The sequence below is a fragment of the Danio rerio genome, chromosome 24 (genome assembly GCF_052040795.2).
Source record: "Danio rerio strain M-AB ecotype USA chromosome 24, GRCz13ab, whole genome shotgun sequence".
NCBI classification, from domain to species: domain Eukaryota; kingdom Metazoa; phylum Chordata; class Actinopteri; order Cypriniformes; family Danionidae; genus Danio; species Danio rerio.
The window spans coordinates 14,996,043-15,023,792 of record NC_141044.1 but is presented as its reverse complement, the minus strand read 5'-3'; the positions used below and the strand labels follow the sequence as shown (position 1 = coordinate 15,023,792).

General features: G+C 37.4%; 1 protein-coding gene across 1 annotated transcript; it reads left to right on the top strand.

The window, feature by feature from the left end:
* Positions 1-3,291: 3,291 nt before the first annotated feature.
* On the top strand, positions 3,292-27,126 carry rdh10a (retinol dehydrogenase 10a). The gene is given in 6 exon segments (NM_001080583.2): positions 3,292-3,930; positions 4,780-5,015; positions 14,126-14,224; positions 23,403-23,548; positions 23,878-24,009; positions 25,727-27,126. Coding segments are annotated over 6 exon segments (1,020 nt in total). The 5' UTR covers positions 3,292-3,647; the 3' UTR covers positions 25,851-27,126.
* Positions 27,127-27,750: the final 624 nt, after the last annotated feature.

Below are 27,750 nucleotides of genomic sequence, written 5' to 3'. Positions count from 1 at the left end.
TGGAGAAAATCACGCAAACATGGGAGAAGAGAACTTACAAACTCCAAAAAAGAAATGCCAACTGACCCAGCTGAGGCTCGAACCAGCGATCTTCTTGCTGTGAGGTGAATGTGCTACCCACTGCACCACCGTGCAGCACAATATGATGTTCTATTGTATATAAAAAAATATTTAATGATACAAAAATTGCATTTGTTTGACTCTCACTATACAAAATATGATGGAAAACAATATAGTTTAGGTATAGTTTATACTTTTTTTATATTTATTGGGGACCCTAGATGTCCTGGTGCTCTAAGCTCCCGTTTACCTTGATTATTAACTAAATCCGCCCCTAATCATGAGCAAATAAAAAAACTAAGCCTGTAATATGACTAAATTCCATTAGTTAAAATTAAGATGTAGCCTACATACAAAAACACACACTATGAAAAAAAATTCAGGGTTCCACACAATTCATTCAGGTTGTTCATTCATTAATTTTCCTTAGGCTTAGTCCCTTTATTCATCAAGGCTCGCCACAACGAAATAAACCACCAACTTGTCCAGCATATGTTTTACACAGTGGATGGCCTTCCAGCTGCAAACCAGTATTGGGATACACACATACACACTCATTCACACAAATACACTACAGCCAATTCAGCTTATCCAATTCACCAGCACATGTCTTTGGACTGTGGGAGAAACTGGAGCACCCGGAGGAAACCCATGTGAACACGGAGAGAACATGCAAACTTCACACAGAAATGCCAACTGACCCAGCCAGGAATCGAACCAGTGACACGGTGTGAGGTGAATGTGCTGACCACTGAGCCTCCATGTTACCTTCATTCAGGTTAACTTAACAAATGTAAGTGTATTAAACAATAATTACATTGTCCTCAAAAAATATCAAGAATTTTGTTGTTTAAGCTCATTTTACATAAGTAGTTTGAACAAACAGCAAAATACTTTTGAGCATACACTGTAAAAGATAACATGATCAATTAGTCGTGACAGCAAATGTTTTAGTTCGTTGTAACTTAATAAACTAATCATGTTTTAACTTCATTTTATAAGTTACACAAGCTGTTTTGAGTCAGTTTATCATAATGTAAGTTTAATGGAATCATACGGTCAATTTGATTCAGCTTAAAATTGTAAGGTAACAAGGATTCTTCTACAATAAAATGTAAATAAACTAGCCTACTTGCATTTTTTACATAATAGCTGTTCAAAATCCATATTTTATTATGGAAAAAAAAATTCTTTAGTCACTAATAATAACTAAGTTTTAGTTCATTGATTGGTAACTGAAATAAAAAAGTTCAACAAACAATGGGCTGTTCAGGGCATCATTTATTAATGTCACAATAAGGTTATAGTGCCCAAACAGCCTTTCCCATATTAGTAGCGCAGTGATTCTGCTTTAGACTGTCAGAGGAATCAGTGTTTACAACACAGCAGCACGTGCATTTGATCTGCAATAGAGAATGTGGATTGTGAATTAAATGTTTTTCTGTAGGGAGGTTGGACATGAACATTAGCAGCCAGGTGCCAATTACCAAGACAATAAATTCTTCTCGAACGTTAACAAGACCCCAGTGATTACACACCCATTCACATCTATTGATCTGCTAAGGAGACAGTTAAAACTGTTTTCCGTCTGTACTGTAGCTTATAAATTGCATTGACTACAGAAGAACTACTGATTTAGGCAAAGCTCTACAAATGTGCCACTGAAAGCAATACTAACTGCCGGAAATCTGTCTGAACAGAATGAACTGCAGAGGGCAGTGAAGACAGTGCAGTTTATTACTGAGCTATCAGGCAAGTATTCTGAAGGATGTCTTTAAAAGCCCAGATCCATTCTTAAAGAACCCAGCCAACAGTGACTGTTTTCTCCTAACATCTGTGAATACTGTTTTGTCAAATAAAGTTTTTCACTTTCAGAATAAACTTCATTTGCATTGCATACAGATATGCAAAGCATTCACTGCATGTTTTATGGTTCACTTCGTTCATATTTGAATTGGTTTCCGGATAACCTTAATATTTCTATTCTAAAAATGCTTTGTGCTTTTTTACATTTCTTTCTGAATAAAATAATTAAATGAAAACATAAATAACAGTCTGTTCACTCATTTCTCAGATTCGCTCACTTTCATATTCATATTAACTTAACTATTGAACTGGATTAACAACTTTTGCACATTATAAAAAATATGTTAAATGTTCCATGAATTTTTTTAACATCCATGGACATATTTCATTCTACGAACAGTTATTTACAGTTGAAAAATATTCTTAAGAAAAAGTTATTTTTCTTAAAGAATGGTTCTTTGAAAACATTTTTACTAAAGGAAAATATTATTTTGATGCATCACTGTGAAAACCTCTTTGGAACCTTTCCGATAGCACAAAAGGTTCTTTATAGTTAGAAAAACCAACTTTAATTCATTGTTGTATTTTAATGTCATTTTAAAATATCTTTGTTGCATTTTAACTTTATACTCAAATAATACAGAAGTAAAAACTTTGAATGCCCTCTGGTAGCCTTCAAGTGTTGGCTCAAGAATAAAATGTAAGGAAAAAAAGTCAAGAAAAAGAAAAAAAAAGTTCTTGAGAAGAACTTAAACCTTCTCTCTTCTGGAACCTTTACACTTTTAAATATGAAGGTTCTTTGTGGACAGTTTGGCATCAGTGCTTACATGCAGAACCTTTAACATCAGAAAATGGCTACATGATCAAAGTATCAGATTATTTACAGTAGAAGCTCTTAAGCTAAAATTGTTCTTTATTGCAGAGGTTCTTTGGGACACCAAAACGTTTTGTTTGGTAGGCTACAGGCTACCTCCTGGCACCCTTCATACACCTGTACTTTTGAGAGTGTAGGCTAGCCTTAGCCTACACCTGTATTGTCTACTGATTTTCTTTTTTCTTAGAAATGGGCTCCTATAACATCACAGTTCTTAGCTGCAGCTGCTGGTACAGATAAAAAAAAATATTTGGCCATAAAAAACTCCAAGAAAAACAAAATAGGCTACTATATCCTCTAATACGCATAGCCTATCAGCCAAAAAACACTGAAGATACAAACGCAACTATTTATTGGTCAGTGTGGTCATCACGCACCTATTTTGTTTCCTCAAACGTCCACGGATGACCTACGTAAGTAGATGTAAATTTCAATCAGGCATCTGGGCCAATCACTCCGTGGGGTCCTGTGGAGAGGGGCTGGTTTAAATAGAGCGCGAGCAGCAGCAGCGGTTGTGAAGAGATCAACCTCTCATAGATCAGCGGCGCACCGGCAGCTCTCGTGCGCATCCGTGCCGGGACATCACAGCATTCATACGGGCATTCGCAGGGGGACGACGCGGCTTTATTTAGAGCCACTTACAGATTTATTTGTGATGCTTGTATTCTAAAAGTTTAATGTGTTATATTGTTGACAGGTTTATGCGGTTTATGTGTGTTAGTAGTCGTATGACAGTTGGGGTTACCTGTATGTTCACCCCACAACATTGACAGATAGATAAATAAAAAATTAAACGCTTATGTTCGGAGCACATCAGCAGAACTCAGGTTGTTTAGTCATTTAGGTGTAACTTGACATTTTGAGACCTTTTTCTAAAACGAGTCACGGCACGGCATTAAACATGGTGATGAACATCTTCGTGGAGTTTTTCTTGGTCATGCTCAAAGTTTGCTGGGCCATCGTGATGGCCGGATTCAAGTGGCTGATACGGCCGAAGGAGAAGAGCGTAGCGGGACAGGTGTGCGTGATCACCGGGGCGGGCGGAGGGCTCGGGCGGCTCTTCGCCAAGGAGTTCGCCCGGCGCCGGGCTACACTGGTGCTGTGGGACATCAACAGCCACAGCAATGAGGAAACTGCGGAGATGGTGCGACAGATCTACAGAGAGCAGGACAACCCGATGTCAAAAGAGGGTACATTTCTTATTTGACCTAAATAAGTGTAACTGACAACGTTTTGAACACGAATGTAAATGTTTGTAATGTTTGTAAACGTTTTTAAATGTTTGAAAGTATATATATATATATATATATATATATATATATATATATATATATATATATATATATATATATATATATATATATATATATAGATAGATAGATATAGATATAGATATATAGATAGATAGATAGATCATATTCTCTTAATAATAACTTAAAAATCCTATGACTGAAGCAAAAAATATATATTAATTTTCAATTTAATATGCACAAATGCGTATATTCATTTGTTATATATTATTTATAATTTAAATAAAATATTAAATTTGTATTCATTTCTTATTGTAGATAATATGTAAAATAATAATATAATTACATATTATCAATTTTAGTTTACATTTTTTTGTATAATATGATGCTTATTTTTTGTTAATACTTGTTTATTATATAGGTTATTATCCTGATTGTCATTAAGTAGTAATACTCAAGTACAAAATCTCGAAATGCTGTTATTTGCTTGACAATTTATTGTTGTGAAAAAATTTAAATAAGTAACTGTACTTAAATGACACCTTTTTGTTAAACAGACCTTAATTTTTAAGTGATATTCATTGGAGACATACTATTTAGTGCCATCTATTGGTAAAACATATAAACTACCAGTTATCAGGCTACAGTCATACCCTTTTTTGGAATTAATTAGGTTATGTAAGCATTTTTGCAAAATAGATTTGCTTTTTGGCAGATGTTTACACTTGATGAAAAGTAAACTGAGGTGCACAAGAACGTTTGGTGAGTTTTAATTTTTGCTTCCCAAAGGAGCTGTTGGTGGTGTGGAAGAGGTTCCTCCGTTTCAGCCGCAGGTGTACACATACGTGCTTGATGTGGGAAAGAGGGAGAGTGTGTACTCGACAGCAGAGAAAGTGCGTAGGGAGGTTGGTGAAGTGGACTTGTTGATCAACAACGCTGGTGTTGTGTCCGGCCACCATCTGCTAGAGTGTCCCGATGAGCTGATCGAGAGGACCATGGTGGTGAACTGCCACGCGCACTTCTGGGTGAGCCTCTTTTTACTTTATCACTACTAAAAGCTGATCCAATCATCATGGAAAGCCAACGTGCATCATAAAGGCAGCGTACAGCTGGGAATACTCAGTGGAATGCTCTCTTTTAGTGTTTGTACTATATCACATGATGCCACTATCCATGCACCCATCTGTTCAGCACATACTCATTTCTCTGCTCTGGTATTTGTGCTTGGGCCAAGTTGGAAAGCAAACCTCTTTTCCTCCATGCATGTTCATAATAATACTCCAGAGTGAAGTTTGAAATGTGGACTCATGGTATGTTAAAAATCACTGTTTATTCTTTGAATTTCAATTACATCAACCTCTTAGAAGTCCAGTCGTTAAATCCGTCTGGTGTCATTGAGTCCAAACAAATGTGTCTGTCGTCTAAGATGAGACCCCCCCCCCCATCCCATCCCCTTTTTTCCCTCCCTTAAAACTCTCTAAAAAAAGTGTTGCATATTCCTCATGTAATCACACACGTCCTGACTGTCTGGTCTTTTTTTTAAAGTAAAGTTCACCCGAAAATTCTAATTCTGTTATTATTCAGTCACCTTTTACTTGTTCTTAAGTAAGTTTCTTTCTTATGTTAAACACAAAAAATATATATTTTGAAGAAAGCTCAAAACCACTGACTTCCAAAGTATTAGTTTTGCTTACTATGGTTTAGTGTTCAACAGAATAAAGAAACATATAAAGGGGTTGGAACCACTTGAAGGTTAGAAAATAGTGAGTAAATGTTTATTTTTGGGTGAACTGTCCCTTTAAGAAGTCAGTGACATCCATTTGTTCTCATTCTTTCCTTAGATTGCAGCGGCCTGTATTAATATTTATGGCTCATTCTGGATGTACTGCTAAAGTAGACATCCACAGGCTATGAGATTATGAAAATCTGGTGTGTGTTCTGTAAAGATGTCTGCGTACAGGAGCTGATCTTGGATCAGATTACTCTTTCTGACTATCAGTTTCGAGTTATAACATCAGAACAGATTTTAAAACCATACTTTCACTCAGGGAGGATTTATTAACATGCCCCCTGTCGTTTCAACAGAGTCCTCTCCAAAGCTCTTCAATCTGTGGATGAAAACAAGCTTTGAGTAAGACAACTCCAGCAGGGGGTTTTAGAAAGATCACCAGGAACAATCTGCTCTGGCTTGGTTTGTTAATTTAAAGCCCATTGAAGAGCACATCCTGCCTGGGGAAGTACCATTTGGACGAGTCTATTCTCACTTGGCCTCACTAATTAACCTCTTGCCAGTAAATGCGTAAAGGGGCCTGTCTGTAGTTTGCATTGTCTTACTAAGACCACCTTGTGGCGTGATATGGGGCTGGTTGTTCTAAGTCACATTGTGGTGGATTGTTTTATTTGTGTGTGTGTCTCTGTTGGATATCATAGCATTGTAATGATTAGAACGACAGGATATTTAATGTTTTTGGAGAGGTGTGAGTTGACATCATTCTAGACCACCTGGAACATAAATATACTAATGTTCTTTTTATTTTGACTAAATGTTTTTTGATAGCCTTGGGGTGTCAAGAAACTGCATTGCAATGGGAAGGCTTTTTTCTTTTTTTTGTGTGTGTGTGTGTGTGTGTGTGTGTGTGTGTGTGTGTGTGTGTGTGTGTGTGTGTGTGTGTGTGTGTGTGTGTGTGTGTGTGTGTGTGTGTGTGTGTGTGTGTGTGTGTGTGTGTGTGTGTGTGCATATTGGCATCTGTGTGAATGAGCACATCCTAAATCCTGGAAGTTCTTCTAATGAAGCATGAAAATGCTTGGAGACAAACTGAGATTAAGTGCAACAACATGTTCTTTGCTATCAATTTGTGTGTGTGTGTGTGTGTGTGTTGTGTTGGTTTATTTTGTACTTAGAAGTTATGTAGTTGTGCTGCGTAGCAGATGCACTTGTCAGTGGTGGAGTTGGGATTCTCATTAAGGTTTTGGTTGTGTTTGCTTAAGCTTTATGCTGCGCATGGTTTCTTGTGGGGGTTTAAGATGAAAGCAGAGCTTAATCATTAAGGACAGGGAAGGAATACAGAGTGGAGGATGTGGTCATTAAAGCCACAAGCCAGCTGAATAGAAATGCACCAACACTGCTTTTCCTTTTTCTCTCTTACACAAACATGTTGTCTTAATTGGTTGCTGCCTGCATGTGGTTTGCAACATTGCAAGACTTCCCTTTTTCCTTCTCTTTTGTGTTTACTAGTAATTTTGTTTTGGCATGCTTTTATTCTAAAAAAGATGCTGTTTTTGTAAATATGGAGCTCAACACTGTCACTTAAATTTATAGGCCATTTTCCACTGGGGCAATAAGTTGGTTAATATTATATATTCTGGAACAAATTTCCCCTTAAATGGTTTAAATGTTGATTTATTCATTTATTTACATTAAATTCTTTTTTTTAGCTATTCATACTTTAAAAAAGATGTATTATTTCAGAATTAATTTAGTAATTTATTCAAATAAAGTAATTTTTTGTGGCTTTTAATTTTTTTTTATATAATTCTAATGTATTTGTTTAATATTTTTTCATGTTTTAAATATTTGGCTTAATTTTTTGCACTCTAGAATAGATTTTTTGTTCCTAACGTAAAAATGAAATTTCTGTCATCATTTAGTCATCCTCACTTGTTACACTTTTGTTGAACACAAAAGAAGATCTTTTGAAAAACTTTGGAAACTAATAGCCATTGACTTCTTTGGTATTTGTTTTTCTTAATATGGATGCTAATAGTTACCAGTTTCCAACATTGTTCAAAATATCATATTTTGTGTTTGGAACCAGTGTGGTTCCAAACAGCAGAGTGAATGCTGGCAGAATTGAAATTTTTGGGTGAACTTACAACTCACATGCGTGGTTCCAAAACATTATTGGTTTATTTTATCTGTTGAACACATAAGATGATATTTTAAAGAATGTTGGTAACCCGTACCAATTGACTTAAACAGGTCAAATTAAAATATTATTGAAGTTCTACCAGTTTCCAACAGTGGAGAGTGAATAATAAAAGAAATACAGTTACTGCTACTACTTAGAGCTGAAGATCTTTGCCCGAAACCGACGGGTTCGGGTGGGTTCGGGTTTAATTTCTATCATTTTAGACGGGGTCGGGTCGGGCCGGAACAGTCATGTAATGCATTTCGATTAGTGCGAGAAAGTAATTAAATCGTTTGTTACAACATTAAAATCCCCCCTGCAAAGGTGAAACAAATGATGACGGAAATGTCAAAAAGAACAAATTTCGGCAGTCACTCATATACTGCGTATTACGATTGAGCACTAAACAGCACAGCAAGCTGACAGGGAAGATGACGAGGACACTCATTACATTGAAACCGTTGTCATGGAAAATGAATTGGATGTTCTTGGGTGGTAAAAGATGAACAAACAATCCTACCCAAAAGTTGCAAAATTAGCCAGATCAGAACTATCCCGGGCTGTAGCAGCAGGTGTGAAATGGTGTTCAGTGCTGCCGGATGCACCATCCTGAGTCCAGGACTGCACTAAAGCCATTTACAGTGGAATAAATAATATTCCTCTACAAAAAAAAAAAAAAACTTAGCCTAATCTTGGCGAGTAAAGGGTTTTTAAAATTATAAATAAATATTAATTAAACCATAAAATCATAATGTAGACAGGGTATACAGGCTAATGTTGGCATTAGGCTATTATTTTAATATTCAGCAGTCATCCTAATGCCAGATTGTGAAAAGAAGCCGAATTCTGTCGGGCTCGGGCCCTATCGGACCTAATTTTTATGGCCCGATTACAGCTCTACTACTACTTTTAGATATGCTGCAACAAAGATGAGAAAGCTCTTCAAGCCTTCTTAAAGCTGTCTAAAATATGCAAAAATTTGACATTCGCTTGTCAATTTCTTACTCATAGCTTGACAGAATATAAATTAAAAAAGCTGTTCTGCATTTTTGCTTTAATACATTTCAGATCTATTAATGGTATGAGAATTTAAGCCGCCTCCTTTCAAATCTTGATCTCATTCCTTTGGCCACAGGGAAGTTTCTTAAGCTTGTCTTCACAACAGGTCGATGTCATCCTCTTAAAGAGTCTCAAACATGACCTGGCAGCCGGTTCAGCGCCTTCATTTCAACGCTCTGCCGTGTTTCGTAACTCTTAAGGCGAGAAAGGGCAAACTCCAGATGGACATCATCTTTATTTTGTTGGAAAGCATGGTGGGAATGTAACAAAAGTGGAGGAGCCAATAGGAAGTGAGGCCATTATCTCAGAGCAGTTCTCTTCCAGGCTGTCTGTGCTCCATCCACTCTTACAGCTGCAATTGAGTCCCAGGACCTCACCACTGAGCCCTATCAGAGGCTTTTTAAAATAGCTGGTAGGAGCAGCACTGTGGAGGACTGACTGGTACTTGGCGAGGTAGAAGTTTAAGTAATGCAAATGTTCAGATTTAATGCCTTGTCAGATTTAAGAGAGCCGAACAGAATAAGCTTCTTCCTTTCTCTCTGATGTTGACCCCATAATAGGCGATACGTGAGAGGTGCATTCCACACCTGGGCACAGTGGTGTCTGTGAAAGCCTCCTAGTTGCTAAGTGAGCGTGGCTGAAGCGAAAGACTCAGGCCTGTCCCAAGAGAAAAGCATCAAGGGAAAGAGAGTCTTGTACACAAGCTTGCTGGTAATGGGGAGCTGCTGCCTGACCCACTTATGTGACAATTGCTTTCTTGTCTAGGGATCAGCTTGACAAGATGCCAAACGACATGAGCCAAGTTCTCCAGCCTGCATTCCTGCTAGACCAGGAGAAAGGAAGCAGCCAGGCAGAAGGGTCTTACTTGAGTAGTTTTAGATGGTCTTGATGAAGGCCAATGCACCTGTAGCCATTATTTGCCTTGGGGCTGCTCATATTTTGCAGAACTCCCACTATGGCTTGATTTGAGTAAGGTCGAAGGGTTCATTTTGACTGTGGCTTTCGAACTGATTCCGCAGATCTCGCGCCACATTTTAATGAGACATTGGCATTACAGTAACAGTGTATCAATTAGCCCTCGCTTCATTTTCTACAGGCATTAGAGTCTGAGGGCTGTACATCAATCTGGCCAATGCTTTGCTACAATTTTCGGGTCGGTCCATTTTCTTCTAATTAACGGCCATCTGGGCTTTTCTGTGCAACAATATTTGTGCATATTCCTATTGGTCAAACATTATCACTAATCCAGGCTGACACGGCAGCTGTGAAGAGCTTTGTGAGGAGCGATGCACTTGAGCTTGTATCAATTAGAGAGCACAACAGGCATAGAACCACTGCAAGGGCCAAGGAAGCTTTCTGCTGTTGGAAGTTAATTTAGCGTAAACTCAGGCGCTGAGAAGCAATTACGGAAGCTATGAATTAAGACATGAACTTCTGTTCGGTTTCACACATTTTGTGTCTGAGAGGTCAGCAAGGGCATGCCCACATCAGTGGCAGCCCCCTCATTCCGAAGCAGATTGGGCTTTTACAAAGATTCTTAGCCATTTCTACTCGTTTGTGGAAGTTCAGAGGTTATTGGAGGTCATAGACTAATGGTCAATGGCCTGAACTGGTTATGTTAGGTTTGATTTTGGTAAAGCCCTGCTACTTGACCAAAATCAAGCCCGACGTTACTAGCTTAGGAGCCTGACTGGTCAAATTCAACAGTAGGGAAGTAGCTAAACATGATTATGGTTAGGTTTAATTGGTGATATTAGGGTTGATATTGGCAAATGGGTAATCAATGTTAGTCCAATTTCACTGCATGTAACAGTGTTGTGACAAATAAAGGGTCATCATAATATTACCGATGTATTGAATTTTCGACCACCAAAAATTTAACGGAAGAAAATATGTTATGCCGTTTAATAGACCCTCTAATTTTTGTGGCTTCAGTCATTTTTAGGGTACTCTTTTAAATCTGGAAGCATTAACAACTTCTATTGAAATATATATCTTTATTGTTCAATATGGAAATTAATTATCGAGACTGCATTTTTGCCATATTGCCCAGCCCTAGTACTTACTAATTTAAAGTAAATGTATTTTGTAACTTACATGATGTCATTTTCTAATTGTAATGAATGTCTGTCTTTCATTTCGCTTAATTAATGGCTCAGATTAAGCAAGATTTGTACTTTAGCGTTGAGTGATTTCCGTACCCCACTAGCATAATGTGCCTTGCATGTACCTGACACTGTTGTAAGCTTTTATACCTCTGACACTTACGAAATTGCTAGTAGGTAGTGGGGTATGTATGCTCCACTGTGTTTAGGTTCTTTGCATGTGCAGAAAAGTAGCTAAAACTCACACTTATTCAGGGAAAACAGGTGTGACCCGGCAAACGCTCAACAAGTTTAATCATAACGTAAACTCAAAATCAATTTATCCATTCAGTGGTCCGAATTAAACACTAAAATGGATCTCAGCCCAGCCCACACTCATCACCACTACCAAGTTGACCAATCAAAGATCTAAAGGTATGTGTTGCCTTCGACATGTCGTTAATTTTTTTCATTAAGAGTTGTGCACCAGGGTCTGTATCAGGGGACAGTGAAGGGTGTGCAATCAAGCGAAGGCTACGCCAAACCTACCAGACTTTTAATTGCCTGAATCATTGCTTTCTGTCTAGTATGATGGTAGTATAATCCATCTCAGTGGCAGCAGCACCTTGCCCATACGCTCAAAATAAAAGTTTAATATTGTGTATTGCAGTAATTGGAAGATGTTGGCATATGTTTACTACAAGCCCAATCTATCCTAATGCTTCATTTGCACGCATACTTACCATGAGTTTGGCATGCAAGGCACGAGTACAGCTTCAAACTCATCCAAGTCTTCTCCCTTAAAGGAACCCCCCAAAAATAAGGGGAATATTAAGAGCAATTTTACACTTAATGCCCTGGAAAAATACACAGTTTACTCTTAACATTAGGGATTAAATGTGTAGCATGTGGACTTCAGCACTCCAATGCACGACTGGCCTGTCTCATGAGACTGAAGTCAGTGATCATGAATTTGAGAGATTCCAGTGCAATACTTTAGCATGTCAAAATGGTGTGTTAAGAAAGTTGGCAAAAATGTGAAATGTGTACAGTACCGTACAAGATGGTACCATTCTCAAGCATGGCCATGGTCCATTTTTACTGAGCTTGTTTATAAATGGTGATATCATTGAAAAGCCTCTGGAAGGGGCTCTGTTGATCTTGGCTCTAACATGCTTTTTTCTTTTTCATAGCATGTTTCGTGTTTCATTGAGGATTGACTATAAAGCTACAGGCTGTTCTGTGCCGCAAGTCATCTCTTAGAGAGCAGTAAACGGGTGACACCGGTCATGTTTTTCATCATTATTGTGTCCACCCCCTCACTTCCCCTGGGTCTGAAGAGAATAGAAGATGAAGCTTACTTGTGTGAAGGGTGTTTCTTTGTCTTTTGTCCAGCTAGGATCAGGCAAAAGTGGAAGATGACACTGATTCATTGCATGGAAAAAATGTCAATAACAGGCAGGCAGGATGACAAAGCAGATTAATAAAATTAACAAATGTAGTCCATCAGCCTTCAGTTAGTATAAGCCGAGTAAATGGATTCATTCTCTATGTTTTAAAGGGTTAGTTCACCCAAAAATGAAAATGATGTTATGTATTACTTACCCTCATTTCGCTCCAATCCGAGATCTTCATTCATCTTTGAAACACAGTCTTCCTCATCTTCCAAAGACAGCAATGGTCCCAAAAAGTCCAGAAAATTGCAGAAAACAAATTCCTTAAATCAGACCATATGCCTTTGGTAATTCAATTCGGAATAGTATCAAGCTATTAGACTACATTTGAGCATGCATAAAACAAAAATAATACATTTTATTACAGTTTCTTCTCCTCAGTGTCAGTATAGTGTGCACATTTACATTCACAGTGCTGTGCTCATTATACAAGTCTCATAATTTATGTGTGCTTTCTGCTTTATTTCAAACATGTCATGTTTGGGCACTTGGGGTATACATATCAGTGAACACTGCTCATGATACTATGCATTTAAGTGCATTTAAACAAAACAGATCTATTAAACAAATATATTTATTCAATAATATTCTAGTCACCAAATATATTTAACATTTTTTAAAGATAATTCAATTAAATTTAAGCAAAATGTTGCAAACAAATAAATAAATAAAAAATACAACCTACAAAATTTCTACACATTTTTTAAATGTTTTTTGCATCTTGATTTTTTCCCCTCTTTTTAAAACTAGTTTTTAGATCATAAGTTATTTTGCTAGATAAGCTCCAGATTTGGCATCAGTACTGACTAATCTAATGCACATGCACAAAAATAATATTGTATTGCTTTCTATTAAAGAAATATGAATTTAAAATATAGATTTGTGAGAAAGGGGTGTACTTCTATATGCTTTGTACTTGCAATTGTTTTTTTACGATTTAGTAATTTGGTAAATTAATTTTGGATGAGCTGTTTCTTTAACCATTCCAATGCTAATGCATGATCCAGGCTAAAAAGGTGGTGTTTGTTTCCAGTCTTTGTTGACCCAGTGCGGTGTTGTTGTGGTCATGAGCCATATTGTGGTGACAGTGGTGAGTGAGTACGCCGCTCCGGCTTTGTGCTCTTGATACTGAGATTCCACTCTTGGGACCAACTCATTGTGGGAAAAGAGGAAACCACAGACAAACCACTTGTTGTTAACTCGCAAGTGGTCTTTTCACCACTTTAATAAGCCATTTCAGACTAATATAAAACCACCCCGAGGTTCTGTGCAATAATTCACCCATTAAAGTAGTTCGCTTACCGTCCAAGTTAAACCTCCATGGCAGAAATGAAAACTCTGTTAAAAACTAGTACTACCAAAACAAATCGAGGCGTACATAAATTAATCTCTTAAGTGCACGGGGAACGCAAGCTCCCTGTAAATGGCCTTTAAGACTGTAATGGAATTGTGTTTCTAAACTCCCCCAGCAGGATGAGTGTTTAGTCTCAGTGAATTATTAGTTGGGGAGGAGAAGGAGGAAAAAAAAGAACGGATCAAAGGGCTTTGGCAGAGATGAACAGCAACAGCAAAATAACTGTCTTTATTTCTCCCCACCCCCCTTCTTTTTCCCTCTCTCTTCCTCTTCCAGACCACCAAGGCATTTCTTCCCAAGATGCTAGAGATGAACCATGGCCATATTGTGACCGTTGCCAGTTCACTGGGCCTTTTCAGCACAGCTGGTGTGGAGGTTAGTACATTGCATCCATCGCATAAATCTATTGGCAGTCTGAAATAAAAAAGAGAGCATGTTTAGAGAGTCTCAGGACATTGGCTCGCCTGGGCATGGAAATTCAGCACGGCACACAGCACGCCGAGTGCTTCATGCCAATTAAGGAGCACGCTAACATTGAGAGTTGCTCTGAGGTTTCTTTGGGTCTACCTGCTGCAGAATATTTTTATAATTAAACCTGTTTTGTGGAGCAGCCTAAAAAGCAGTGGTGGATGAGGTACACCAGTGCTTCCAACAGGTTTAAAATATACTTGCGGTGGTCGCTGGATTGAAACACTTCATTTACTTACATCACATAAATAGTAACTATATGCAACAAACAAAACATAATCTAATTTTTAACAATACTTGTGTTTATTATGACACTGTTATACACGGTTTCTTTTCAATGGGTTAAAGTAAAAAAAGACATAATATGTTGAAATAAAAAAGAAATCCACTATTTCTCTTAATTTTATGCCATTCAGGAGCCCTGTCCACACATTGATTGGTAAAATCTGCTTATCTCTCTCTTCCAAGGTCAAAGCAAACTAGAATGCCAAAGCATTTTAGATATGTATAGCCTATGTGATATATTAACATCATCTAATTAATAAAATAATCAGCAAATGAGAAATACATTACAGAAAAAGGAATAACATACAGTATTTCTAAAAATGATCACAATTACATGATTAAAACCTGTAGATTATTTAAATAAGGCAAACGCGTTAATTAACCATTACTAATGGTGTACATATATTTTGCAGCTAGTTTATACCAGTCATTTTATCCTCTTTGTCGAGTATATAGCAAAGTTTTCTTTTCTGTTTAGATTAAAAAAATGAATTATTTAATGCAATTAGCTGCGAAGCAAAGCGAATGTAGCCTTAAGTTAAAAGGTCATGCAAAAATGCATATGAGCTATAGAAGACAAAAGCAAAGTTAAATCCCAGATTTAAAAAACCTTGGCCGAAAAACATTTTTAAGACCCAAAATAGCACGTCTCTGTGAATCTGCAGAGCACTTAAGACTGTCTGTGGGAGTGTTAACAGGTCTTGTGCACACAGTACGCAACAGGTAAACGAGAGAAGATTTTCCACTGCATAATCGATTGCGGATGTTTGTTTATATTGGGCGGATATAAAAACTGTAAAGTGATGTTAATTATAGTACAAAAGACAGGTCACAAAATTTAGGCTGCCGTTAATATACCTGGGTGGCCCGCCCAAGTAAAGTCTATGTATGGGAAGCACTGGACACAAATCAATATTTTGATAAAAAATAACTTGTAAAAGAACAGATACACAAAAAATGGGTACAAAAGCCTTTTTTATTTTGCTTGGGTTAATGGAATAGCCTACCAAAAAGTGTAACATCACAATTTACTGCCTCTTAAATGGTGCCAAACCTTTATGAATTTCTTTTTTCTGTTGAACTCAAATGAATAGTTTGAAAATTATGTAAACCTGTAACCACTACCCTCAATAGTGGAAAAAAAAAACTCTATGGAAGTCAATGGTTACAGGTATCCAGCTTTCTTCAAAATATCATCTTTTGTGTTCAACAGAAGAAAAATTTAAACAGGTTTTTGACAAGGGTGAGTCAAAAAATTTAAAGTTGGGGTGAACTATCCCTTTTAATGTACAGAAGTACACTCAAAAAAATATTTTTGCAGTTTTTTTTTCAAACTACTTATTGAAAATGAGCTGAAACAGCTGAAATTCTTGTGTAAAAAGAATTTTTATGAGACAACTTAGTTGTTTTATGTTCAATCCACTTAAATTTGTAATATTGTCCCAAAACCAATTGATTGAGTGGAACCAAGCTTTTTTACAGTGTACTTGATTCCCACTTGAGTTTCAAAAAAAAAAATGTTTTTTATTACCAAAAGTTGTCATACACTGATAACAGTAGTGATAATTTATGATAATTCAAGTATCCAAACAAGTGAAACTAACTAAATATTCCATGAAACAAAGAAAATAAAAAATAATAAAGACAATACTTGTGTAATTGTGTGTTGACTAATACAACAGACGACCAATACAAACAGACAATGCAATAACGAAATAACATATAATGTGATAAGTTTTCATATTGAACTATGTAGTCATACTATCTATTATGTGCTATAGCATATCTCCAAGTATGATTTCCGCTTACAATGATAAATCCAAAAATTTGGCATTAGAATTGTACAATGTTCAAGTTCACACATAGACAGTTAACCCAAAATACCATCATTTATTCTCCCTCATCTGGTTTTTAACCTTGGATTTTTTTTTTTCATATGTTGAACAAAATAAATATACATTTTAAAAACTGCTGGTTGCTGGGACCTCTAAACCTCCATTGTAGAAACATTATTACTACAGGTGTCAGATACCAGCATTTTTCAAAATATCATCTTTTGTGTTCAACAGAATAAAGAAACAAATACTGTAAGTTTTGAACAAGTAAAAGGTGAATAAAAGTGTGGTGAAGTCAAGGTTTCTCACTATTAATTAGTGGCTTATTGCTTGCCTATTATTATGATATTGGCTTTTTATTAGTACATATTCTAAATTATTTTATTCTACATGCCTAATCCTACCTAATACCTTACTACTACATTATTAAATATTTAACAACCAGCAAATTAAAGGGATAGTTCACCCAAAAAAGAAATTAATTTGCTCACGTGGCTCCAAACCTTTTAGAGTTGCTTTTTTCTGTTGAACATAAAATAAAATATTTTGGAGAGGCTGAAAACCTGTAACCATTGGCATCCATACTATTAACTGTTTCCTTTAACTTAATCAAAATGTAATCTTTTGTGTTCAACAAAAGAAATGAGTAAAGGTTTGGAACATAAATGTAAAGAGTGAGTTAATGATGATTTTTAGAGCTATTGCTGTAAGAGTTTAAGAGTTTAAGGCAAAATTCATAATTAAGGGTTTAATAATAGCAAGAATTGTATCTTAAAATAAAATGTAACTAAAGTTTTCTACAGTAAATGCTCTTCAATCAAAATACTGATAAATATACCTTTTAAAGTAAAAAACAAAACAAAAAACTTCCAGTCCATCACTGCTAAAAAAGCCCATCTATATGCGGGATCTCTCAGAGTTTTGAATAAAGCACAAGTACAGTCCTCTTCTTTCACCGCCAGCCAAAGTGGTGTCATTTTCCCAGCAGCCCTTTTGGGGGAAACATTACCTTTTTAGTTTTGTTAGCTGTACGTGCACTTCTGTTTTACAAGCCCTCATCTTTACTCTCACTTCAAAAGGCTTCCAGAAGCCCAGTCACACTGTCTGACCTATTATGTTTCCTTGAATACAACGTTTTATGGTTTGCATTATTAGAGTGACTCAAGCCGTTGTGAGCCCCTTTATTCTAGAGTGTTTATCTAAACGCATCTGTGTTTGCCCACTCCATTCGGAAGATCCCGTCCACCGCCAACCACATCAAAACCCTCCACCGCCGCTCTACCTGTAGTTCATACAGGACATGCAGTAGAAGAATGCTAATGAAACCATAGATCCTGGGGCCTCATTTATAAAATGTGCATCAACTCAGATTTGATCTTCGTGTGTGTACGCTAAAACCCACAGCAATGTCATAATGTCTTCAAAGGGCACCTAAAACCCCTTTTTTTTTAGCTGTTTAAACAGAACTGTGTGTAGGTATAGTGTCCACAGTCATATTGGGGTGATATAAAAACAATAAGTCTCTTTTTTTATTTCCTGACATTAAAATAGGATCCAAATCACTACCATTTTGAGGTTCACTGCAATGTGGTGTAGGACAAACACATATTAAAATGTCTCTGTAGTAACGCTTATAATCATATCAACAATCTAGGACATGCGCAAAACAACTGGGATTAAAAGATATTTTCGGCTCACTGAGATCCTCAATCATCATCAAATGTGTGCAAGAATTAGTATTACTACTTTAAAACGTTGTTAAAACAGTGCATGTTTGTAATAAAGTACAGATGGAAAAATCTATTAAATTCATTACCGCAGCCGCATGTCAGTACTATTATAATTGAAGACGCTTCAATCCCTGTTTGTGGACGTTAAATCGGGTTTATTTTGTACATTTAACATAATGGATATCCATACAGCAGTGGATATTAACGTGTATCCTGTCACGTTTGTCGTGCAAAAACAGTGCAAATTTAAACGTGCACACTGTGTGTGTGTGTGTCTGTGTGTGTGTAAACTTTGTAACGACATTGTGTGTGACTCATCATTGCAAAAAAGCTTGAATTAACTCTTCAACAACCACATCAAAAAATCATTGGGAAAAGTTCTTACTGTAGTATTTTTCAAACGTTACATGAGATCTGCTGCCTTCATGTCTGTCACTGTGCTGTTTATCTGACGCAGAAGTAAACGGAGACATACTCTGACAGGGAACGTGGAGGGAGAACTAGCATTAAAGGCACAGGCAACAAATACAGCTACAATGCGCTCAACTAAACAATGCGCTCAGAGCTGAAAATTTAGATATTCTGAAAAGGTATAACAAATAATCTGATGGTGTTTTAAGCTGAAACTTTACAGACACATTCTAGAGACACAAAATACTTATCTTAAATTTTGAAAAAGGGGTAAAATAGGTGCTCTTTAAGGTGGAAAAGGATGACAAAAGCTGCATCCCAAATCGCATACTTATGCACTATTCTACACCATTTTGTTGTGTAAATAATGTAAGTAGTGCGTTCACACTGAAAACTCTAAAAATAAATAGTTCACTTTAATTACCCAGATGATGCACTCATTCAGCTGGTAAAATGAAGTGTGGAATGATGGACACTTCACGCACTCAACGACCGAGGCTTTGCAAATGTAAGTAGTGCGTTCACACTGAAAACTCTAAAAATAAATAGTTCACTTTAATTACCCAGATGATGCACTCATTCAGCTGGTAAAATGAAGTGTGGAATGATGGACACTTCACGCACTCAACGACCGAGGCTTTGCTCATGTAGCGGAAAGGGCGGAGCTATTGGGCGCACATGTTGGATAACTTTATTTATTTTGGATAGTGAAAGCAAAATTCTCGTACAAGAGGGATTATAGCGCATCCCGATAGTGAATGCGGTTATATGCATGGCTGGTATTATTTGGTAGTTTGGCCATTTATTTCACTGATTTGGCAACCGTCAAACTTCATCAGGGAAGCGGTTTAAATTTCTGCTTAGTAAAAAAAACAATTGTGCTCCATTTGGGACGACACTACATACATGTACTATGCTGTTGAGTGTGTAAGTGCATAAGTACATAGTGCATGAGTGCATAATGTATAGTGTGCCATTTGTGACACAGGTAAAGTCTAAGCAGATGTACGCTCTTGTGGCAAAGTCGTAGTACTGCAACTATTTGAAAAACTAATAAAAGAGGTGTATGCACACCGAATTTATTATAAACAATAAAGAGTGAGAGATTATTTTAAAATAGGGAATAGTTTAGGAAATATAAGTTTTTGCAAAATTAAACTGACCTTCTAATAGCCTAATGTTGAGAACACTTTACTCGCATTCTGTTGGCTACACCGTTTATTCCAAGTTGTTATTGGTTTTGTTTAAAAAAAAATAAAAAATTTAATGAGAAAATTTGTAACTTCTTGATTTTTTTAAGATGTAAAATCTACAATAAACAATCATAATCCTAATAAATCTAAATTAAAATGAAAATAGAGACCTCAGCATTTCAACATTTTGGTCAGTTATATTTCTACACAAATATATATCCACACAAAATCTATATATCAAAATTATAAGCTCCCTTTGATTTTTTTTTCTTTTTTAAATATTTCCTAAATAATGTTTAACAGAGCAAGGAAATTTTCACAGTATGTCTGATAGTATTTTTTTTCTTATTTGTTTTTTTGTTTTGTTTTTTTGTGGCTACAATCAAAGCAGTTTTACATTTTTTTAAAAACCATTTTAAGGACAAAATTATTTGCCCCTTTTAGCTATACATTTTTTCGATAGTCTACACAGAACAAACTTTCGTTATACAATAACTTGTCTAATTACCCTTACCTGCTTAGTTCACCTAATTAACCTAGTTAAGCCTTTAAATGTCACTTTAGGCTGTATAGAAGTGTCTTGAAAAATATCTAGTAAAATATTATTTACTGTCATCATGGCAAAGATAAAATAAATTAGTTATTAGAAAATGAGTTATTAAAACTATTACGTTTAGAAATGTGTTGAAGAGATCTTCTCTCTGTTAAACAGAAATTGGGGGGAATATTTAATAAAAAAACACGATGTGCATTAACTGCAGACTGTAAGCTTTAATTTGAGGGTATTTACATCCGTGAACGGTGAACGTTGTAGGAGTTACAACAGTTTGCATTTGTGCCTCCCACTAGTTAAGTGACCAAATGTAATGGGACTGAATAATAATCATAAATCAAACTTTCACTTTTAAATACTTGGTTGCAAATCCTTTCCAGTAAATTACAGTCTGAAGTCTGTAACACATAGACATCACCAGACACTGGGTTTTTTCCCCTGGTGATGCCCTGCCAGGCCTCTACTGAAACTGTCTTCAGTTCCAGCTTGTTCTTGGGGCATTTTCCCATCAGTTTTCCCTTGCATGCTTAATCGGATTCAGGTTAGGGATTGACTTGGCCATTGCATAACAATCCACTTTCGCTTCAAAAACTCTTCTTAGTTGTAATAGCATGTCAAGTGATTCTTTAAAGCAGGATAGCTCTTTTTTAATTGAAGCTTTTATTTTCTTTGTGCTCCTCATTCTATAGCAGTAAAAAACAGATACTAGCTCGTGCATCTTTTATGTTAATTATTTTATTTCTTGAATGTTAATTACAATATTATGTTTTATATCTTGGTTACAAGGCGGAAATCTGATAGCACACCATTTCAAGATAATTGGATAATTTTCAAGATTGGCATATGCAAATGTTTTCTCTGAATCACACTTTAAAAACAATTTCGCAAATGTTTTTTTGTGCAACGTTTTATAAATTAAAGCTGCAAGCAGCGATGATAGGGACCTCGCACCCGGGCTCACCGCCGCCCGGTGGCCTCAGGATGACAGAGAACAGCGAACAGTAAAAATTAGGCTGATATATTAAAAAAATCTGAGAAAACCGCAGATTTATGCCAAACTTCCTCTTCTCAGCAGGTGGCGCTATAACTGTGACTCAAGATTGGCATGTAGATGTGCCAGGAGTGGAATCTTATCAACAATGTAAAGTTTCAGGCAGATCGGACATTGTTTGGCTGAGTTATAAGCCAAACTGCCTTTTGTCAGCAGATGGTGCTATGACAGACTCAATGGTGTTATGTGGATGTGTTCAGGAGTGGACTTTTATGAACCATGTGAAGTTTCAGGCTGATCAGACATTGTGTGGTTGAGTTATAAGGACTTCCTGTTCCACGGCGAAGCGTTAAGGTTTGTCATGCCGCCACGGACACGCCCCTCTGCAAAAACTCTAGATCTTCACAATATATCATCGCTAGAGCTTTCAGATAACACCACTCAAAGTTGGTGCTGATACGATGAAGTTTGTGGGAAGAGTTTGTTACACTGTAAAACATGTCATTTCCTGTGGCCAGCTGGTGGCACTATAACTGTATCTGGATATTGGCAAGTAAACGTGTTCGGGTGAGGACGCTTATCAAACGTGTGAATTTTGAGACAGATCTGATAATGCATGCCTGAGTTATAACGACTTCCTGTTTTGTGGCGAATCGTCAAAGTTTGCGAGGCCGCCACGGACACGCCCATCGACAAAAACTATAAAGCTTCACAATTTAACATCGCGAAGGCCTTTAGATGACAAAACCTTATTTTGGTGTCGATCGGATAAAATCCCTAGGAGGAGTTTGTTAAAATATAACGCCTGGAAATGGCAAAAACGCCACTTTTTTGACGCAGGAAGTTAAAAATATCCGACTTCCTGTTGGGTTTGAGATATGGCTCCAAGAGACTTTTTCGTATGTTTTGGCATGTTTGAGGTGTGTGCCAATTTTCGTGCATGTGCGTGATTCGTGGATCGGGGGCTCGTCTGTTTAATTTTTATAGGTGGCGCTGTCGAGTCATTTTGCCACGCCCACTTCAATATTGTTATGTGAATGTGTTCAGGAGAGGACGTTTATCAATCATGTGAAGTTTCAGGCAGATCGGACATTGTTTGGTTGAGTTATAAGGACTTCCTGTTCCATGGCGAAGCATTGAGGTTTGTCATGCCGCCACGGACACGCCCCTCTGCGAAAACTCTAGATCTTCACAATATATCATCGCTACAGCTTTCAGATAACACAACCCAATTTTGGTGCTGATAAGAAAAAATTTGTGGGAGGAGTTTGTTACTCCGTAAATCATGTCATTTCCTGTGGCCAGCAGGTGGCGCTGTAACTGTATCTGGATATTGGCAATGTAAACGTGTTCGGGTGAGGACGCTTATCAAGCGTGTGAATTTTGAGCCAGATTTGATAATGCATGCCAGAGTTATAACGACTTCCTGTTTTGTGGCGAATCGTCAAAGTTTGCGAGGCCGCCATGGACACGCCCATCGATGAAAACTCTAAAGCTTCGCAATTTAACATCGCCAAGGCCTTTAGATGACAAAACCCAATTTTGGTGTCGATCGGATAAAATCCCTAGAAGGAGTTCGTTAAAATACAACGCCTGGAAATGGCAAAAACGCCACTTTTTCGCCGCAGGAAGCTAAAAATATCCGACTTCCTGTTGGGTTTGAGATATGGCTCCAAGAGACTTTTTCGTATGTTTTGGCATGTTTGAGGTGTGTGCCAATTTTCGTGCATGTGCGTGATTCGTGGATCGGGGGCTTGTCCGTTTAATTTTTCTAGGTGGCGCTGTCGAGTCATTTTGCCACGGCCACTTCCGAAGCCCATAACAAACGTAAATTTTCGCCACTTCTGAGGCGTTTGCGAAGTTGCGTGAGTTTTCGGGCATGTTTAGCCCCTCAAAACCGCGATTCATTCCGCGGAAGAAGAAGAAGAAGAAGAAGAAGAAGAAGAATAAACGGAGCAATTCCAATAGGGCCTACGCACCGTTTCGGTGCTCGGTCCCTAATAAGACCACTGGTGCTCCCATGCAGTTATACAGGAAAAGTGCCTCAGGTAGGCCTCACCAAATTCTGTTTCTCCTTGGGGTTTTAGGATTACTGCGCTAGCAAGTTTGGTGCCATCGGCTTCCATGAGTCCCTGAGCCACGAAATCCAGGCTTCGGAGAAGGACGGTATCAAGATGACGCTGGTGTGTCCTTACCTGGTGGACACGGGCATGTTCAGAGGATGCAGAATAAGGTAAAAGAAAGCAGCCGTCCAAATGTCACGATTGGGTTTCAGACGGCCACTAAAGGAGCGAAGGATACAATGAGTATCTAGTTCTAGTAGACATTGCTTAACAACAGTCAGGGTAGCTTTGCTTGTGGCCTCTCATGTCACTGTCAGCTTGGGTTTTCACACGCACAATAGCACCTTCCACTTGAATAGACGCTGCATGCTGGATCTGTTTCCACTCAATAATGACTCGCTCTGACTGGCGCAGCACTTTTTTCTCTTTTTTTTTCTCAACAAAGACCACTCTTAATCATCGTGTTTTCTCCTTCCTTTCTTTCTCCTGGGCGGGTCAGGAAAGAGATCGAGCCGTTTCTCCCTCCGCTGAGACCAGAGTTCTGTGTGAAACAGGCTATGAGGGCCATCCTGACAGACCAGCCCATGATCTGCACGCCTCGCATCGTATACATGGTCAACTTTATGAAAAGGTATGTATGAGTGTATGGAGCTAAATTAGCCTCAAGGAAAATTAATGTCAAAAATACGATGAACACATCCATAAAGCCAAATTCACATGCACAAAATATTTACATATCAAACCCTCCAAGATTTTGTGATTGTGGGATTGCTTAATTTAATGCAATTGTCACAACATTTTGTGGAGTTCACATTTTTTATTTTGTTTAGTTGCCGCAAATTTGCCACATATTTTGGACAGTCAGGACCTCAAATTCCAGCCGTGCCACAGATCGCCATCTGCGTAGTTTTACATTTAAAAACAGTATTAACAAATAGAATATTCCTGCCCAGTGTGCAAAACCTAAAGTTGTTAATTCACACTTCTCATCTGGTGTGTGATCCCCGTCATGAGACATTATCACAACATTCGTTCAAAACTAGTTCTGTTTGAACTATGCCACGTGAGTTGTATCACTTGCTAAACTTCTACATATTGTAGATGCATCTTGTTGTCATATCTGTCTTTTTCTCTCATACACATTACCCACACACAGACACACCCATACTGTAAGCACGCATTCTCTGCATTATGTCCAGCTGTCAAACCACACTGATGGATTATTTTCAAACAGTCAGTTTCATTTTTTTCAAATATGATACCGCAGCTTAAGGGTTAAAGTCTAGCTTCTTTCTGGTCCAATCAAAATTAAAAAATTTTATCCCTTGCCCTTGTCCCTTGACACAGATTGATAAGGGGAAGAGCTTCAAATTTTACCCCTAAGAAATGGGACAGCACTACAACACCTGCACACATCATCAAGTCATCACAAGCTCTTACTTCATATGAGATGGAAGATGGTGACTGCTGTAGTTATTTTAGTTATGCAATTTATTTGTATTTTGGAAATCACTAAAGGCAACGATATCATGTCATCATAACGATATAATATGGCGATAAGATCGTAACTGTACTGTGCATTTGCACTGTGGCCATATTGATCTATGTAAACACATGAAAACAACATAAACATTATAGCAGAAACTGTAAAAAGGTCATTTCCAGCCACTAGACTTTTCTGACAGGGGTTTTCTGAAACCCCTTGGTTTCGAGAGTGGTCTTAAAAAATCTGTTTCAAGGTCTATCTAGCCTTCCTCTTAACCCTACATCTTCAAGCTAGAGAACTGGGACACTTCCACCCCTTTTACGTGAACGCGCAAAACGAGGGGTAAGGGGAACGGCTAAGGGGTAGAATTGGGATCAAGCCTTTGTTTCTCTAAGTGAGAACGTTTACATGGATACCAATCATGAATGTAAGTAGTATGCTTGGAACTTCATCCGCCATTTTGTCATGATCACGTGACCTACCCGTGTCAGTTGAGTTACTTTACTCCCATTCATGAATTCGGTCGCAGTACATCATAAGATAAGATCCAGAAAGAGTCTCGCAGGAAGTAGGAGGTCATCCGGGTACTTCTTGTATAAGGTTTTTTTTGAATTCTAAGAGTTTGAACACACTACTCAGCTCAGATACTGTTTTTAACATACTATATAGTATGGAAGTATGCGATTTCAGACGCAGTCATAGTTTTATGCATGTGAATTTGTCTACCCATGTGAACATTGTTTTTTTTTAAAGTGAATTATTATTGAGACTAATTTAGCTCAATATTGATGGTCCTAAAAACATGACTTTTTGCTTCATCAAGAACTGTCAAAACTTAATTGCGTCCATTTTTGTTTTCCAGCATTTTGCCGTTTGAAGCAATCGTGTGCATGTACCGGTTCCTTGGTGCTGACAAGTGTATGTACCCCTTCCTGGCTCAAAGAAAAGAGGCGATGAACAACAACGAGGCCAAGAACGGGATCTAGAGGGTGCCATTTTTTAACCCACAAGGGTATTTTTCTAACCCGCATGAGGATAAGACCACTGAGAGGGCAGAAGGAAGAAAAAAGACTGAGTTTTTTTAGACTGGTGCACTTGCATTTGGCAGATGCAAAGGTTTACCATATTGTTCCTCTGGAACAAAGAAAGCTGTGTACTACACTAAGGATTTATTTGTTGATTTTTATGTTGTGTGTCTTTTTTAAAGGTTTGTTTAATCAAACCATCCATCTATATACTGTGTCAATAGTTTTGAAATCATACATGAGCTATTCAGTAATTAACTATTTACGTAATGTAGTCACCAGCATTATCTAGCGTCTTTGTGAAACTATACAGTATGTTACTGTACAAACAGTAAATTCTTGTCACTTTTTTGGTTTTGTTTTGTTTGTGTGTAGACATGCACTGTATTTACTTTCTTCTACACTGCCGACATTATCTACACAGTTCAATGTGGCACAACGCCAACCCCAATCCATTTAAAGCCAGGAGATCATGTGTCTGAAAGAGCCCAGTTCTGCACCATGTGATGTTATACAGTAGATGAAATATTTTGCATTATCCCCCCACACACAAACACACATTTCTCTTTGTTGACGTCATGAGAAGTGTAAGTGGGTAATCCGCTGGTCTTTTATTTTTTCAGCTGCCGATGAGAAGGGAGTGTTTATTTTTTTTACTTTATAATCTACAGAGTCTTACGGTATTTTGTATAAGTAAATATACCAGAGCGACGGTCAATCTGAAGAGATGGCCTGCTTTTTATCTAATGTCATTGATTATTATATTTAGTATTAAGTGACCAATTTTAAACTTGCGCAGCAGCTGAAAATACTTTTGGTCGTTTCATTGTGGAATCATCATGAAGTTTATAAATCATTTATGAATCGCCAGTTACAGTCAATAACCCGAGGATCTTGTCATAATCTGAATATGATGCGTTTTTTAATGTACACTTATTATTTCTGTATGCAAAGCTGAACCATTAAACAAGTTTTTCACACACATTTTCTACATTTAGGCCAGCAAAAGACAAAACACATGATTTTAAAGTACATTCCAATAGGCTTCCTCTCTTCACCGACTGTGATGAGCCTAAAATCTCTACCTCTTCATATTTTTTTTGCCATTTGTTAACAGTATGACATAAATACTCTTTTGTAACTTTCCTAAAGAGTGCTCTATAGATGAGCACACAACATGGTTCCAATGTTTAGTGTCTCTACCTAACTTAAATTAATAAAATGATTTAGATTATGAGTTGATGTTTGTGTGTTACTCATTACCTCAATGTCTTTTTATGATCGCTGCAACAGAAAAATGCCAGAAATTCTTGAGAAAGCTTGAGTATTACTTTTTTTATATAAATTCTAGTGATTAAATTCCTGAGTACATCCCTATAATAACTGGACAGGGTGACTCGACATACTGGAACTCAAAGCTCACAGAGAGAAACTAAACTTACTGAACTTGAAGGCTACAGTATTGTTGTAGGATGTTTTTGGGGGGAGGGGGGTGGGGTAATCAGTGCTAGAACCGTTTGAGTCAGATGTTCTATGTTCCATCCAAAATCTATGATATCCTTGAGTAAAGTAAGTTTGCATCATGGGGAAATGCATCACAGGAAGAGAGGCTTGTGAATGACTGTCTCATACTATGAGTTTGAGTAGCCTACTGGTTTCCTAAGGGAAAGTTGATAACATCTTTAGAAAAGTGAATTGAATATAACAAGGAGTTATTTGTGAAATATGACTAATGATGAGGGGCTGTAGTGAACATTTTCAGATAACAGTCAATGGTGAAAAAAAGGCCCACGTGAAAAGTACCACAGTAACTTTGTTAAATACTGTTGTATATTTGAAACACCTCAGGATTATATAGTAT